Source organism: Salvelinus sp. IW2-2015, linkage group LG14 (genome assembly GCF_002910315.2).
Source record: "Salvelinus sp. IW2-2015 linkage group LG14, ASM291031v2, whole genome shotgun sequence".
Taxonomy (NCBI): Eukaryota; Metazoa; Chordata; class Actinopteri; order Salmoniformes; family Salmonidae; genus Salvelinus; species Salvelinus sp. IW2-2015.
The window spans coordinates 9,779,571-9,795,291 of NC_036854.1; the positions used below are offsets into that span (position 1 = coordinate 9,779,571).

At 42.1% G+C, this 15,721-nt stretch overlaps 1 protein-coding gene across 3 annotated transcripts; it reads left to right on the forward strand.

Moving 5' to 3' along the window:
• Positions 1–1,789: 1,789 nt before the first annotated feature.
• LOC111972907 (delta(14)-sterol reductase LBR) lies at positions 1,790–15,031 on the forward strand. Of its 3 annotated transcripts, none has more exons than XM_070446498.1 (14): positions 1,790–1,926; positions 4,690–4,864; positions 5,085–5,288; positions 5,605–5,679; positions 8,592–8,766; positions 9,018–9,211; positions 9,816–9,870; positions 10,072–10,266; positions 10,453–10,556; positions 12,349–12,474; positions 12,568–12,736; positions 12,864–12,944; positions 13,071–13,193; positions 13,389–15,031. In XM_070446498.1, exons 2-14 carry the CDS (start codon positions 4,694–4,696, stop codon positions 13,547–13,549), a joined length of 1,833 nt encoding a protein of 610 aa, XP_070302599.1. In that variant the 5' UTR covers positions 1,790–1,926; positions 4,690–4,693; the 3' UTR covers positions 13,550–15,031. The 3 variants fall into 3 exon arrangements, with proteins under 3 accessions (XP_070302599.1, XP_070302600.1, XP_070302601.1); XM_070446499.1 differs by lacking the exon at positions 1,790–1,926 and adding an exon at positions 2,412–2,518; XM_070446500.1 differs by lacking the exon at positions 1,790–1,926 and adding an exon at positions 3,290–3,432.
• The last annotated feature ends 690 nt before the right edge of the window (positions 15,032–15,721 follow it).

Below are 15,721 nucleotides of genomic sequence, written 5' to 3' on the forward strand. Positions count from 1 at the left end.
TCGTCCGGGTTAGGGGAGGGTTTGGCTGGGGGGGCTTTTCTCMGCTCATTGCGCTCTAGCGACTCCTTGTGGCAGCCCGGGTGCTTGCAGGCTGACCCCGGTCATCAGTTGAACGGCGTTTCTTCCAACACATTGATGTGGTTGGCATCTGGGTTGAGCAGGCGGGTGTTAAGAAGCGCGGCTTGGCGGGTCATGTTTTGGAGGACGCATGACTCGAACTTCGCCTCCCGAGCCGATTGGGGTGTTGGAGCGATGACTAGATCGAAAAGGGGGTAAAAAAATTGATCAAAAGTAATTGTAATTGCTGATATATACTTAAGTATCAAAAGTAAAAATCTTTTCAAAGTACTTTTATGTAGTTAACCAGATGGCGCCATTTTCTTGTTTTTTAAATTGACAGAAAGCCAAGGGCCCACTACAACACTCAGTCATCATTTACAAATAAAGCACGTGTGTTCAGTGAATCTGCCAGATCAGAGGCAGTAGGGATGACCAGGGATGTTCTCTTGATAAGCAAGTGAATTGGACCCTTTTCCTGTCCTGCTTAGCATTCAAAATGTAACGTGTACTTTTGGGTGTCAGGGAAAATGTATGGAGTAAATTATTTTATTTAGGAATGTAGTGAAGTGAGAAAAAAGAAGAATCCCGCACACTGCTCTTGATAGTATCACTGCTCTTTAATAAGCTTTACGTATCGGCCTCAAGGCCGTCAGAACTTTTGTTCTGTTCCGTTTTTTTTTAGGAATGTAGTGAAGTAAAAGTAGTCKAAAAAATAAATAGTAAAGTAAAGTACAGATACCAAAAAAAACTACTTAAGTAAAAATACTTTAAAGTACTACTTAAGTACTTTACAACACTGGTTTCATGATAATCATCCTTCATAATCAGCATGTTTCAACATTTTCTTGCAATGTCTGATTCCTMGAATGTGGTTTTGCAATCATTCTAAGCCTATAAAGCGACATCCTACATTAAAATCACAGTTCTACAGTCAGTCAGGGCAATGTGTTGAAATTGAAGATTAATCAGAGCTTCATATTGTGAGGATAACACCAGCTGGTTTGTAATGTTGAAAGCAACTCCTGCTAAAAAAATATGTGAATGTGAACTTGATCTCATATAGACTTTATTTGGTTGATAGAGGTGTATCCCACTGGTTCTGCACTGTTTCTTCTAATTTAGTTTCAGCTAGATGAAATAACAAGCACTATATACCCTGGGCTTTAATTAGATTAAACATCTGCTCTGGTCTAGAATGCATGAGTACAATAGAAAGTTGGGAAACTATGTGTTAGTGACCTGTGCCATCTAATGTTAAGATCTTTCAACAGGTGTTTGTTTGAGACATTTCTTTACAGATTTGGGGATTTTCAATTGTTGATTGTTACTGTTTAAACTCAAAATAAAAATATGCTTTTATTTGTATTAAATAAAACATGTATATGCTTTACAATTGACTACAAAATCCAGAAAGTATGGTGTCATAGTATTTTCCATGCCCACATTATGCTGCTGTCATGAACAATTCATCTAATTAAACATGAGTTAATCTTTGTTGTAGTAAAAATMATATCTCCCACAGATTAAAACATAATTTCCTCCATTTTGTCCGGCGCTGGTAGACGTCTGACACCATAAACAAAGAAAACCGTAGGACACGCCGGTTACTACCAATCGGCACTCTGTTAAAATCCTCTGACAACCAATCAGWATATTAAATAATTTAAAAGAATAGCGTTGTAGCCAATCAGCGGGCTTCGCGCCATCCTATACACTGGTGCGCTTCGCGGATAGAGGGAGGGAGAATGCATTCAAGATTTAGCTGCAGTTTTTAAACGTACGTTAGCTTGCGATTCACTTTCGTTCTAGGTTTTAAAGGGATACCTATGTTATTTTCCTAATTMGAGTTGTACGTGTTATCTAAGGGTAAGGGCGTTAATTAATAATTATAATTGATTGTGCATGAATGTGGTCACTTTTTAAATATCTTTGCTGAGAACTTAACTTAACGTTATGGTATTATTGACTGTGTTTTGGGCTGCGTGGCCGTGGGATCAYCTACAGTAACCACTGCGCTGCAGCTGAGCAATTTCGCTTGTAACCTAACTGCTTAGAATGAATAGGCTAGCTAACTACCTATTTATTGTCTTCACATGTTAAAGCGTAGTTTACAATTGCAAAAATGTAAACATGCCCTGAAACGTTAGCTAGCTAACATTATCTAACATACCCGATTTACCACTAAGTAGCCTGCTAGCTTACGTTACGTAGCTAGCCAACATTAGCGAGGATTTGAATGCATGACGTTTTCCCTCCACCCGCTGTCACTTGAAGATATTACAATTAACGTTAAAGGAGTAGAGACAGCTAGCTAGCGAACGTTAGCTAGCCGTCTTGCGAACGGTTATTTTTTTGCACATTGCCTAAMATATTTTGGAATACCGTTAGTTGCAGTACCGGTACAACCTGTAGCTACCGTTTTGACTGCTCTTCCAACTCAATCCAACCGTGTTGCTAGGTAACGCTAGTTTTTTGTTACTCAAATCACTTTCTGGTTTGCTGGTTAATGTTATATAGCTAAATGTATATCCAACTGTCTGCATGTTTTAATTTCCACACTTTTGTAGCGAAACGTTACAATTTAGGCTAAATCTCCGGAATATGTTCACAACTGACTTGCGTGCACCATCATTTAGGGCGCTTTCACAAATCCCCTTACGATCCGTATTCTGTAGTGTTTGGTACCCTGATGTCGCGCTATAAAGCATGCGTGAAACGCAAACAAATCCTGGACCTGCGCGAGTCCAAGATCCAGGAGTACGGGGTTATTGTGACACGGCAGAGCGAGTCGCGGGGAACTTTTTTTGCCCGTTGTACACAAGCTAGCTCGCTAACATCATGTAGAAGGTGCGTTTTGCTAATCGCGGTTGTTTTCAGGTCTTGGGAAAGAAAAACGTATTCTGTCGAATTCTCCCAAACGCTCCAGGAAACCGAACCAGGGTACCGAATTTCATATGTGAAAACGCCCTTAGTTGCAAAACTGTTAGCTAACATTAAGATGGATGGCAACAAAAAACAAACTAATTGGACGGTTGAACCACAGATAGACAAGTCTTTGGTTATACTTCTCTAATGAACACCTGGCGGTGGTTTGGTGAACTTTCTATAAAACCAATTACGAACTACCATTACATTATTGTAAACGATTAGCTACGACTGTTAAGTTCTTCATAAAGTGATTGAAACTACTTTAATTTTAAACCTATTTAAAGGGCTTTGTCTGAGGTATGGCACAAAACAAAAGACGAGGGGCTGACTTTCGAAGCTCCCCCACATCATACCTTGCATCTTTCCTGGAGTAGGGGACCCTGTCCGCATCGTTTAGCTAGCTATACCTTTAACCATATGGAGGAATTGAACATGGACAGCAGGGTATGTCAGGTTTTGCATTCATTCATGGATATGTTATGGAATGTGCTTTACTATTACTGACAACTATGACATGGATTAGTGGACTCACTGTACTCTGCATCTATTTAATGTATCTGTGTGGGCCATTATGAGAAGGATAAGTTAAATGGTATATTTTTCAGCAGCTGTGATGTAATGTACCATTTTGACTTTTGTTTGATGAAAAATGACACATGCCAGTGAATAGTTGCTTGTGGTCATTACAAGGACTGAGTTGTCCGAGTATGTCAGGCACTTCAAGTCTACAGTTTTCCCCCTCTATTTAAGATTTATATTCACGAGGACTATGTTTTCATAGTGTGTATGTGTTTTAAATAGTCCGAGGCAAGAACAGTTGTATAACCAGAGCAGGCTTTCACTTGTTGATTTGTCATGGGTAGACATGGCAGTACAACCTCTGTTTAACTTCTAAAATGCCGTTTCTGATGTTACCTGAACATTACTGGAATTCTGTGTACAAAGGCTATTGAGAGAGTGATAAAGGGGGCTGGAGTGGCAATGACTAGTTTTAAAACTACAAACAGTTAACCCTAGTGGGGATGGGAACGTCAGCAATTCTGTGAGCTCTGCATCCCCTTCCATACCGCTGACCTCACTGCTCCATTGTGTCAAGTCTTGTGCTCGTCTGTCCCCCATTTGCATGTTCTTAATGCACGCTGTAAATGTCTCATCTAGCCTAATCTGCCTAAGTCTAGTGTGATTGGGGAAATGTTCGGAAGAAAAGTTGTTCCCGTCGTAGACTGTTTTGATATGCACACCCAATTCATCTGAAAAAGTGAATCATTGTAATTAATGATGTTAACGGTTAGCTGCCGAAAATACATTTTGTTTATCAGTCTATAGGTTAATTTGCATAATTTGGTGGAATTAAATTGGCTCGTGTATTTTCCTTAGTCGTCATGTATCTTATTTATCACATGAGCACGGCATACAGAGCCTAGTTTGAGGAGTGGAATAGCCTATCACCCGTCAGACAGCACGAGAGCAACTCCTCAGAAAGCTGGTACTGGAGTGAAACTTACTTTTATAAGCCCAGTCATGAAAACGGAAGTTTGAGCGAGACCGCAGTTTCAAAACCCTCTTGTATTTCAAAGGGAGAGAGAAACACCCCTGATTTGAACCCATCCTGGCAGCGCTACATTATACATGTGCGGCAGTGGCTTAGACCACCCCGTGATACTCCCATGGTTTTTAACATGTGTGCTCTCTCTCTGTCAGGTAAATGAGGATGCCGGGTACTAGGTTTCAGAGTGGGGACATGGTGATGGGCCGCTGGCCTGGTAGCAGCCTGTTCTACGAAGTCAAGGTGCTGAGCTACGATGCCAAGATTCAGCTCTACACGGTCATCTACAAGGATGGCACTGAGCTGGAYCTCAGAGAGGTTGACATGAAGGTAGGAGCACTATCTATCTCCATGGCAACCATGTCACTGATGACATGACCCAGATGGATGGAATTTCTCTATCTTGACAAGGTTATTATTTTATGCTAGTGCATACTCAAATATTATCTTCTTATGATATGTTGATTGCGCCATTGGTGCTGGCCTTTTAAAATTCAGCTATGTAATAACACATTTGTAACCTTGCTAAATGCGACAACTTATGTTCCAGAGTCCAACTGGCTTTAAACCAAGCCATCGCTCTCGTTCTCGCTCCCGCTCTCCGTCGCGGCGGCGCAGTCGTTCCCGTTCTCCAGCCAGGACCACCCGGCGCTCCTCGTCACGCACCACCAGTGGCACCTTCGCCACAGAGACGTCCGCTGCACGCAAGGAGCCCAAAATGAAAGAAGTGCTGGAGATCAGACTCAGCCCTGTGGTGAGGAACACATGTCACACACACTGCTGGGATTTAGAATGGCTTTTGTTTTTGAGTGTTGCTCTGCTGCATGTGTGTGTTGTATTCAGAATGCACTGTAAGACGCATGACCTCAGAGATGGCATTATTTGATAGTAGATCAAGCGTTGGCTAATAACAGTGTAATAAACCAAAGATTTTTAAACTTTTTGTGTATGTGTGACCAGTGGGTCCATCTTTACATAGTGACATGTGTGCCTCTTTTTCCGTATTGTTTGTCATCGTGTTGCTTTTTCCTCATGTTGACGTTTTGCTTCCCTCACTCCATTTACCACAGGCTAGGCCAGTTGAGAACAATGGRCACAATAAGCATGAAAACAAAGAGAATGATACTGCTGACAAAGTCYATGAGGTGAGACTTTAGATACTGTATGTACTTTATAATTTAAAAAAAACGTTTGTGTCTATCCATAATGATGTCAATGCTCCTAGAACAAAATTAATATGTTTGTTGGGCTGTAAGCAAGTTTGGCATTAGACTTGTAACTAGGGATACACGATATATCGGAATCGGACAATATTAGGTAAAAATGCCAACATCGGTATCGGCCAATGTCTAGTTTAACGCGGATGTGCAAAACCGATGTCAAAGCTGACGTTCATACCTATATAACGTAGGTYCATGGCGTAATGACGACGTGTAACATTTTGTGCTATACGTGCAACACAGCATTCATAAACTAGCCCACAATGTCTGCTGTGTGTATCGAGCGGTCAACAAGTCCAGCAGTCATTTGAAATAGTAAGAACATTTCAGCAAGGCAACTCAAAGGCGAAATCCATTAAAGCCAAGATAATGGAATTTATTGCCCTTGACAATCAACCGTTCTCTGTCGTGGGTGGTGTTGGCTTTCGCTGACTGGTTGAGCACCGGTTAACACTACCAAGTACGCTATTTTTCCAACGTTGCCCTGCGGGAGTTACACAGTAATAGCGTCACTGCTATTAGCTTCATGACATGCATAAGAAGGCGTGCCGTCTGGGTCTTTGCGTGTCAAAAAAGATACAGTAGCACTCAAAGTTGTACAAAAAAGTCTGCAAACACCGGTCACGAACGATTTGTTTACAATACCGCGTTGGTAATAAAGCTTAATTAGTTKAACCGTAACTTCTGGGGTAGCTAGCTTTAGCTTGGTACCTAGCTAGCACCAATACAACCAGCTTGAAAACAATGACCAGTAGAAACTGCAGTCATTTTCATTATTCTTAGCAATGATTTAGGAATCCTTGTGAGTAAGTATTGTTYTTCGCCTATTGAAATTGAACTTCAGTTCATGAAAATAAATAGCAAGCCAGCTACTTAACCCTGTTGCCCAAGCTAATGTTATAAGCAGCCAGCTAGCTTCATCTGGCTAGTGAGGCTTGACCTGACCGGGTTGTCTTGTGAAGTGTTAGTAAAACGTTTACTGGAGACAGGAGATCAAGTAGAGACATAGGACGAGGTGGATAATTATATAATAAGGCCGTTTATTCAGATGCAAAGATATCTTAGTAAATCGTGCAGCACGGCTCCTTCTGTCTGACTCGTATGGAATCGTCGGAAGAGAGGCCTCTAAAACAGTTCATACAGATTATATAGGCAACAAGCAAAGTAGGTTGATCTGGTAGTCTGGCCTTCCGATTGGTCGATCTGGGTCGTGGGTAGTCCTGTTCGGGCCTGATGTCGACGTTTCCATTGGCCCTTCCCACAGTTCATTGTCTTAAAGTCTCATCCTTGAGCAGAATGCATGTGCGTCTGTTTTAACAGGGGCCTATTCATGGGGGAGGGTTGAGTGTGTGGGTCTGTGGTTACTTAATAGGGTACAAAGTGTGGGGGTATAGTGGGGGATGGGTGGATGTTGTGCCAAGTATAGCTTATGTTGAGAAGTGGTTAAAACAAGTTACCAGTATCTTATACAATTTCTTACAGAAGCTAGCCACAATAAGGATTAGGKACAATAGTGGAATTTGCCGTTTGCTTTCAAAATAAAAGTATGTCATTGACAGTGATGCAAGTAGTAGAATTATGCTATACTTTTATTTTGAAGGCTAACCGCAAAGTCCACTATTGTGGCTAATCCTTATTGTGGCTAGCTTCACATAGATGGGTCCGCCCATTAATCAAATAAGAACTCTCTTATAAATTAGTGTTATTTCAGATGACAGCTAGCTAACTATATAGCTAGTTAACTATAGCTACTGAAACAGATTGTCGTTTTGCTGTTTTTGGGGAAGAACATTGTTTACATCCATGAGCTAGCTAGCTTTTTTTATGACCAGCACCGTAGATGCTCGAGACAACTTCACCAGCATCATAGCATAGGTATTGATGAATCATTGTGACATATGAGTGAGAGTGTAATCGATGTGTAATAACTACGTAAAAAATGTATGAATGTGTTAAATTATTATGTGATGTGCAGTCATATTCAGGTCCTGATTGGTCAACAAGCTTATTTGACACGTCAAATAGTGTTAAATAGTATATTTTTTGACACGCAAAGACCCAAATGCCGTTCCATAAAAATCCTGGTTGAGAATGAAACGACTGAACAAATTAACAACTGAACAGCACAGCGAGTAATTGAAAGAAATAGGTTTTGATTATGTTTTAATGGGGACATATGTAAATGCCAACAAAATAACTTTTTGGTGTGTGTGTAACCTTTATTTAACTAGGCATGTCAGTTAAGAACAAATTCTTATTTACAATGACGGCCTACCCTGGACGACGCTGTGCTAATTGTGTGCACTCCCAATCACGGCCGGATGTGATACAGCCTGGATTGAACCAGGGACTGTAGTCACACCTCTTGCACTGAGATGCAGTGCCTTAGACCGCTGTGTGTGTGTGTGTGTGTAAACTATTTAACTGTACTAGAATGCTTAAAAGGCAGCTGAAACAGAGCTGTCCCTTGTAACGGAGCTGTCCCTAGCTATATTGCTTGTTTGAGAATGGGCTTTGATGTGTTGAATGTCATGATTCATGTTGTACCTCCTGTGTGTTGGGAGGACTCTGCATGGGGGACTCAGCCTGTACCAAGCCCCAGCTGACTGAGCCACACARACCACTTCGGGTCCTGCTAATGTTCCATCAGTCAGTCACATGCTGTTGATCACTTTTCCTTTTTAAGAGATGCTAATCTACAGATCATTTGTGTGGGAAATAGAATGGATGTGCATTATGTTCCCTATGAGCTTAAGTCACTGTGGGTTAGCCATGTCTGTGTAAATGAGTACCACCACTCAGCCTGACCGTGTGTGTCTAACCATGTCTACCTCCAGATCCCTGCAGAGGCGGAGCAAGCGAAGGTATTAGAGAGCCGCTACAACCTCAGACGCAGAAAGGATGACGGTGACGCCAAGCCAGCCGAGCAGACAGAGGAAAAGGAAGCTGAGCAGAAGCCTGCAGCAGCCACAACCCCCATCACCACTGAGCTGGAGTTTGGAGGGAGGCTAGGTGAGAGGAGGAACAGAGAAATGTGGCTGCTGTGCCTCTCCCAGCTTGTCATGTGCTGGATAGAGAGTGTGAGGGGGGGGGGAAGAATGGTGCTGATCTGCATACTGTTATGCCAATCAAATTGCACTAGGATGCTAGTCTGCACATTGTTTGACAAGAATGCATTTCGGGAGGGACAGTAACTGGTTAAAAAAAAAGACAGACTACCTTTGGCTCCAGTCACTCAGTGTCTTTCCCCCCTGTGTTTTCAGGAGTGTCCTGCATGATGCTGTTCCTGCCTGTGGCCGTGTTGGGACTGATGGTGGTTTGCAGTCAGGAGGATGCTAGCCTGATGAGCCCCCCCTCTCTGCCTGCCCTGGACTCCCTGTTGGATCCACATGTGTTTGGCATGGTGGTCCTCTGGTTCCTCTTCCAGGCCCTGCTCTACGTGCTGCCRGTCGGAAAGGTAACGTGATCACKAATAACCTCACTGCTCTTCTGGCACACATGTAGGATCAGCTTACTCTGTTCTAGTCATTGTGGAGAAAACACAGAACTGAAACATAGATGATCGTCTAGTGGGCCAACCGCATTCTCAGAATTCTACTCCCACCATTATTGAAGACTGTACACACACTGGCAAACACACACACACCAACCCCCCTAGAGTACAGGCCATATACATGACACCCATCCGTGACCTGGACAGAGCACATGACTGGCGCTRACGCCTCGTTTCTGCTCATTAGCCAGAGCAGAAATTAGAGGAATCAGAAGTAGTAGGCTACGGTCCACGCTCAAACACTACAGGGAAGAATGGGAGGTWTTGTTCAGTTTCCTCTCCTGCTCATCTGCCTTCTGAATACAGTTGAATACAGAATATAGGAAACTTTCATCATATTGCTCCTATGAAATCATGTTCTCTGTCTGGGCAGTGTTTACATTAGTGAAAGGGGATAATGTAAGCTTTTAACATGTACAAAAAGTCCCCTATCCTAGCTACATTATCCCTCTCATAATCTATTTCCTGTAAGTTTGAATGATGGTCCAACCTGTGTTTATGTCCCCAGGTTGTAGAAGGAATCCCCCTGAAGAATGGAGAGTGGCTGAAGTACAGAATGAACAGTGAGGCATTTTCCTGTGTTTCATGTCTTCTTGTTTGTCATTTTGAAGGAATTAACTGGTCAGTTACTCCCAGCACGTTGAGATCTCTAGTAAAGCACTATGCCAATGTATTTCATTAACATATAAGTCATGTAAGGAAAGACCCTTTGGTTGAAGAACTTCCTGTGTATTAACCCTGCATGTCTCCTCTACCACCACCAGTCCTCCATGCCTTTGTGCTGACGGTGGCTGCCCTGGGGGCTGCAGTGCATCAGGGGMTGGACCTCAGCTACATCCACAGCCACTTCCTCCAGCTGGCTGTGTCTTCCCTGCTCTTCTCTGTCCTGCTCAGTGTCTATCTGTACGTCCGCTCTCGCTGGGCACCCCAGGACCAGCTGGCCCCCGGAGGAAACTCTGGTGAGTGGGTGTGTTATCACTGGTAGAGAAACGCTTCTACAATCTAGGCCTGATTTATTCCATGATATCGGTATATTATGGCATGGGCCAGCATAAGGTTAAGGGCAAAGATTTCTGTACTGCCTATTGGCATGATGCCTCCCAAATGGGTAACGTAATATGATTCATCTGTTCTTCTCACCTCAGGGAGTGTGATTTATGACTTCTTCATGGGAAGTGAACTCAACCCCCGGATCAAGGGCTTTGATCTCAAATACTTCTGTGAGCTGCGCCCAGGATTGATGGGTTGGGTAAGTTTAGTGTACCTAAACATGTTCCCATTCAAAGTACTTTTCAGCTGTATATTAGCCATTTAGTGTAGATTAAGCTGTTTTTATTTCCTCACACACAACTGCAAAAAAAAACAAGCTCAGTGTTCAGTTTCCCATTATGTGTGTTCATTAATGTGTTAAATGTGAACAACATAGAATAAATCATACTACAGTACATTTCGGGGCTAGTTTGTCTGTTTGAGGTGCARTYTATATACAAAAGTATGTGGATACCCCTTTAAATTAGTGGATTCGGCTATTTCAGCCACACCCGTTGCTGACAGGTACAGTACCACTCAAAAGTTTGGACACACCTACTCATTCAAGGGTTCTTCTTTATTTTTACTATTTACTACATTGTACTATAACAATAATAATAATAGTGAAGACATCAAAACTATGAAATACCACARATGAAACCATGTAGTAACCAYAAAAGTGTTAAACAAATCAAAATATATATATGAGATTCTTCAAAGTAGCCACCCTTTGCCTTGATGATAGCTTTGCACACTCTTGGTATTCTCTCAACCGGCTTCATGAAGTAGTCACCTGGAATGTAGAAAATAGTAAAAACAAAGAAAAACCCTTGAATGAGTTGGTGTGTCCAAACTTTTGACTGGTACTGTTTATAAAATTGAGCACACAGCCATGCAATCTACATAGACAGACAAACATTGGCAGTAGAATGGCCTTACTGAAGAGCTCAGTCACTTAACATGGCAGCGTCATAGGATGACACCTTTCCAACAAGTCAGTTCGTCAAATGTCTGCCCTGCTAGCACCGCCCCGGTCAACTGTAAGTGCTGTTATTGTTAAGTGGGAACGTCTAGGAGCAACAACGGCCACAAAAGCTCACACACTACAGAAGCTCACTGTAGTGTGTTAAACTGCACCTGGGAGCAACGTCAGCACAAGAACTGCTCCTCTGGAACTTCATGAAATATGTTTCCATGGCCGAGCAGCCGCACACAAGCCTAAGATCACCATGCGCAATGCCAAGTGTCGGCTGGAGTGGTGTAAAGCTCTCATCTATTGGACTCTGGACCAGTGGTAACGCTTTCTTTGGAGTGATGAATCAGGCTCATACATCTGGCAGTCTGACAGACAAATCTGATTTTGGCGGATGCCAGGAGAACGCTACCTGCCCCAATGCATAGTGCCAACTGTAAAGTTTGGTGTAGGAGGAATAATGATCTTGGGATGTTTTTTATGGTTTTGGCTAGGCCCGTTAGTTCCAGTGAAGGGAAATCTTAACGCTACAGCATACAATGACATTCTAGACCATTCTGTGCTTCCAACTTTGTGGCAACAGTTTGGGGAAGGCCCTTTCTTGTTTCAGCATCTCAATGCCCCCGTGAACAAAGTGAGGTCCATACAGAAATGGTTTGTTGAGATTGGTGTGGAAGAACTTGACTGGTCTGCACAGAGCCCTGACCTCAACCCCGTATAACACCTTTGGGATGAATTGTAACGCCGACTGCGAGCCAGGCCTAATCGCCCAACATCAGTGCCTGACCTCACTAATGCTCTTGTGGCTGAATGGAAGCAAGTCCCCGCAGCAATGTTCCAACATCTAGTGGACAGCCTTCCCAGAAGAGCTGTTATAGCAGCAAAGGGAGACCAACTTCATATTAATGCCCATGATTTTGAAAAGCGATGTTCGACGAGCAGATGTCCACATACCTTTGGTCATGTAGTGTATGGATTGTTTTGCTGTCTGTTCAATGACTGTGTTTAATCAGACCTGTGATGTCTGTGTTCTGTCCAGCTGGTGATCAACGCTGCCATGGCTCTGGCTGAGATGAAACTCCATAACCTGGACTACCCTTCACCAGCCATGATCCTGGTCAACTGCTTCCACCTGTTCTATGTGCTTGATGCCTACTGGCATGAGGTACACATAAACCTGCATTTGCTGCCTAATGTTTTATTTGGTCTCTATTTGTTTGTAGGATGTAATCTAATGTGGTTGACTGTTATTCCCCAGGAGGCTGTCCTGGGCTATATGGATACAACCCATGCTGGATTTGGCTTCATGCTGGTGTTTGGCGACTTGATGTGGGTTCCCTTCACCTTCAGTCTCCAGTCCTACTACCTGGTTCACCACCCCKACCACCTCTCTCTGCCCTGGATCGTAGGCATCGTTACTCTCAATGGTTAGTCAGTCCCGGGACTTTTTTTAGTATTGGCATTTGGCATACGTTCATATAAATCCTACATGTAATCTGTGATATACMTTTTGTTGTATGAATAACAGTATGACGTTGTCTTCATGTGTTACAGTCATTGGATTTTGCATCTTCCGTAAAGCAAACTCGCAGAAAAACGCCTTCAGAAGAAATCCTTCAGACCCTACATTATCCCGTAAGTCCTCAATCGCAGTACGTCTTATTCCTGTATAAACATTAGCAGGCCACCTGCCTTGATAAAGGGATGGAGTTATTCTCTGTCATGTTGTTGAAGGACTCGCTGTAACGCTGTGTTTTCCAGATCTGAAGACCATCCCTACTGCCACGGGGAAGAGTCTCCTGGTGTCTGGTCTGTGGGGGCTTGTCCGTCACCCCAACTACCTGGGGGACCTCATCATGGCTCTGGCATGGTCACTACCCTGTGGTGAGTGACGGCTAGTTCAGCTACTTAGTTAGTCATAGCTGGTTAGTTACCAGGTTATGGTTAATTTGTTTGYTGTATTTTTCTGCTCTGTGCTGACCATGCACCAGAAACAGACCAGTAAATCTACACGTCTTGATATGTGTGTAGTGATATGAGGAGACGCTGAAGTGTGTGTTGTCTGTGGTCGTCCTGTAGGGTTCACCCACATCCTGCCATACTTCTATGTGATCTACCTAACCACCCTGCTGGTCCACCGGGAGGCCCGGGATGAGGCCCAGTGCAGGAGGAAGTACGGCTCGGCGTGGGACGACTACTGCCGAGAGGTCCGCTACCGCATCATCCCCCGAGTCTACTGAAACCTTCGCCACCCCGACCTCCAACCAACTCCACGGTCTCCAATTCTGCAAGCTCACAACTCAATGAGTTTGTAGAAACAAGTTGTTTGGAAATTAGAATTTAAAGACATTGGGAAACTTGAATTTCGAAAAGGGGGAAGCTTGATTCTTGGACGTTCCGCAGGAGCAGCTTTCTTTGAAGTGTTATGGTTTTATGAAGGTACACACTAATTAGCTGACTGAATTTGATTAATGCCTTTTAAGAGAAAAAAGGTTTCAAAATTGAAMAAAAAAGAAGCCTCAGTCTGTGGAATGGATGTATATATTTTTGTACATATACTTTTTTTTTTACTTCAAATACCTGTTAACATAATATTGCATATTAGATCTGTTTTTAAGTTTTCACTCCCATATCCAATTACAATATTTGCTTGGCTTTAATTTTGAAATGATACCTTTGGTATACATTGCTTTTTGTGTATATTGTCAATGATGGGAATTAAATGCTCTTTTATCTGTACAGTTAAAAAGGGATTAACGATCTTCCTCAGGACCACAACATTCACAAAATAGCATTTAGACATATTTTTTTCTATATTTTTATATAGAGATGTAGCCTAGTGTTAACTGAGTGTAAAAAAAAAAAAAAAAAGTATTTGGTTGTTTTAAATGCACTATGAAAGATTGTATTTTATACCAAAAGTCTATGATTTGACTTTGCTTACTCCGGTTCACTGTCAAATTCCTCCTCAGTCCTCTGGATAGTAGTATTGCTTAGGTTGTCTTCCCTCTGGAAAGTTAACTGTCTGTTGAACAAATCCACAGTATCTTATTTAAAACCATTACCATCTGCAAGGGCACTTAGACAGTATCCAAGTTAAGCACCTTAAGTTATTCAAGACCTTACTTTTCAAAATGACTGTTTTCACCAAGTTTATACTGTGACATTCTTCACGTGCAATGCTGTGTCGCAAGTATTTTCTGACCCAGCTGTAGATGAGCAGTATAGCAGCAATACAATAACCAGAATAGGTGGCATTTTATGCGACTGAATGCAATGTAAATATTAGATTTGTGTTTTTATTTGAAGTACAAAATATGCAAGTGATGCTAGATCTTGTGTTTTACAATTAGATATTTAAAGTTGCATTTGATTTCAACTGTTAAGTTAATTGCCTGAATTACCACTAGATCTGCTGTTCTCTAGACAATATTACCATGTCATCTTTGGACAAATGACAAGTAACATTCTAACTATTTGTCATTGAGACCCATTCTGTACTCAACCTTTGTTTTGACTGATGGGACTGGCAACAATTTCCTGTTTGGGTCAGRTGGCTGTTTGTTGATGCTACAACAAGTTGGATGTAACTAGGACAGTGGAAGAAGACCCAATGTTCATGATTTGTTCAATGTCTGTCTCCAACGGAAAACATGACAATGGCTGGAAAGCTCGCATTGTACAAACGTTTTGGCAAAAAAAATAAAGGTTTTACACTCACAGTATCATTCATGTTATTCAGACATGTCTAACAATTCAACACATAATGCACTGAGACTAGATATTTCCATACCAAATCCTAGGATTGTAGAGTGATCATTATGGTATGTTAATGAGCCTATACATCATTTAGACAATTCTATTTGAATAATTGCATGACCGTAGAGAATGGGATGGTAATGGAATCACATAAACAACACTGGTAAGCACCTGTAAAATACTATCCCCTTTTTAAACTTTAAACCTACCTTGCATTATTGTAAAGGATATGTGCAGTCTTGCCGTAAGGCCAATGCATGAGGAAGATGTGTCTATTGTCCTTGCAGACATCCTTCAAGTCCAAGTCGACCTGACCTGTACTCTTAGACATGTAATTCTATTCCCAAAGCTAATTCCTATGGAATCCTATTCCCACCATCAATTTTATTNTCCTATGGAATCCTATTCCCACCATCAATTTTATTGAGGTTGTGGCTGGGTAATGAGTGGAGAACAGGAGGGCTTCTTAAAGAAAAACTAACAGGTTGGTAGGTGATCAAATACTTATGTCATGCAATAAAATGCAAATGAATTACTTAAAAATCATACAATGTGTTTTTCTGGATTTTTGTTTTAGATTCCGTCTCTCACAGTTGAAGTGTACCTATGATAAAAATTACAGACCTCTACATGCTTTGTAAGTAGGAAAACCT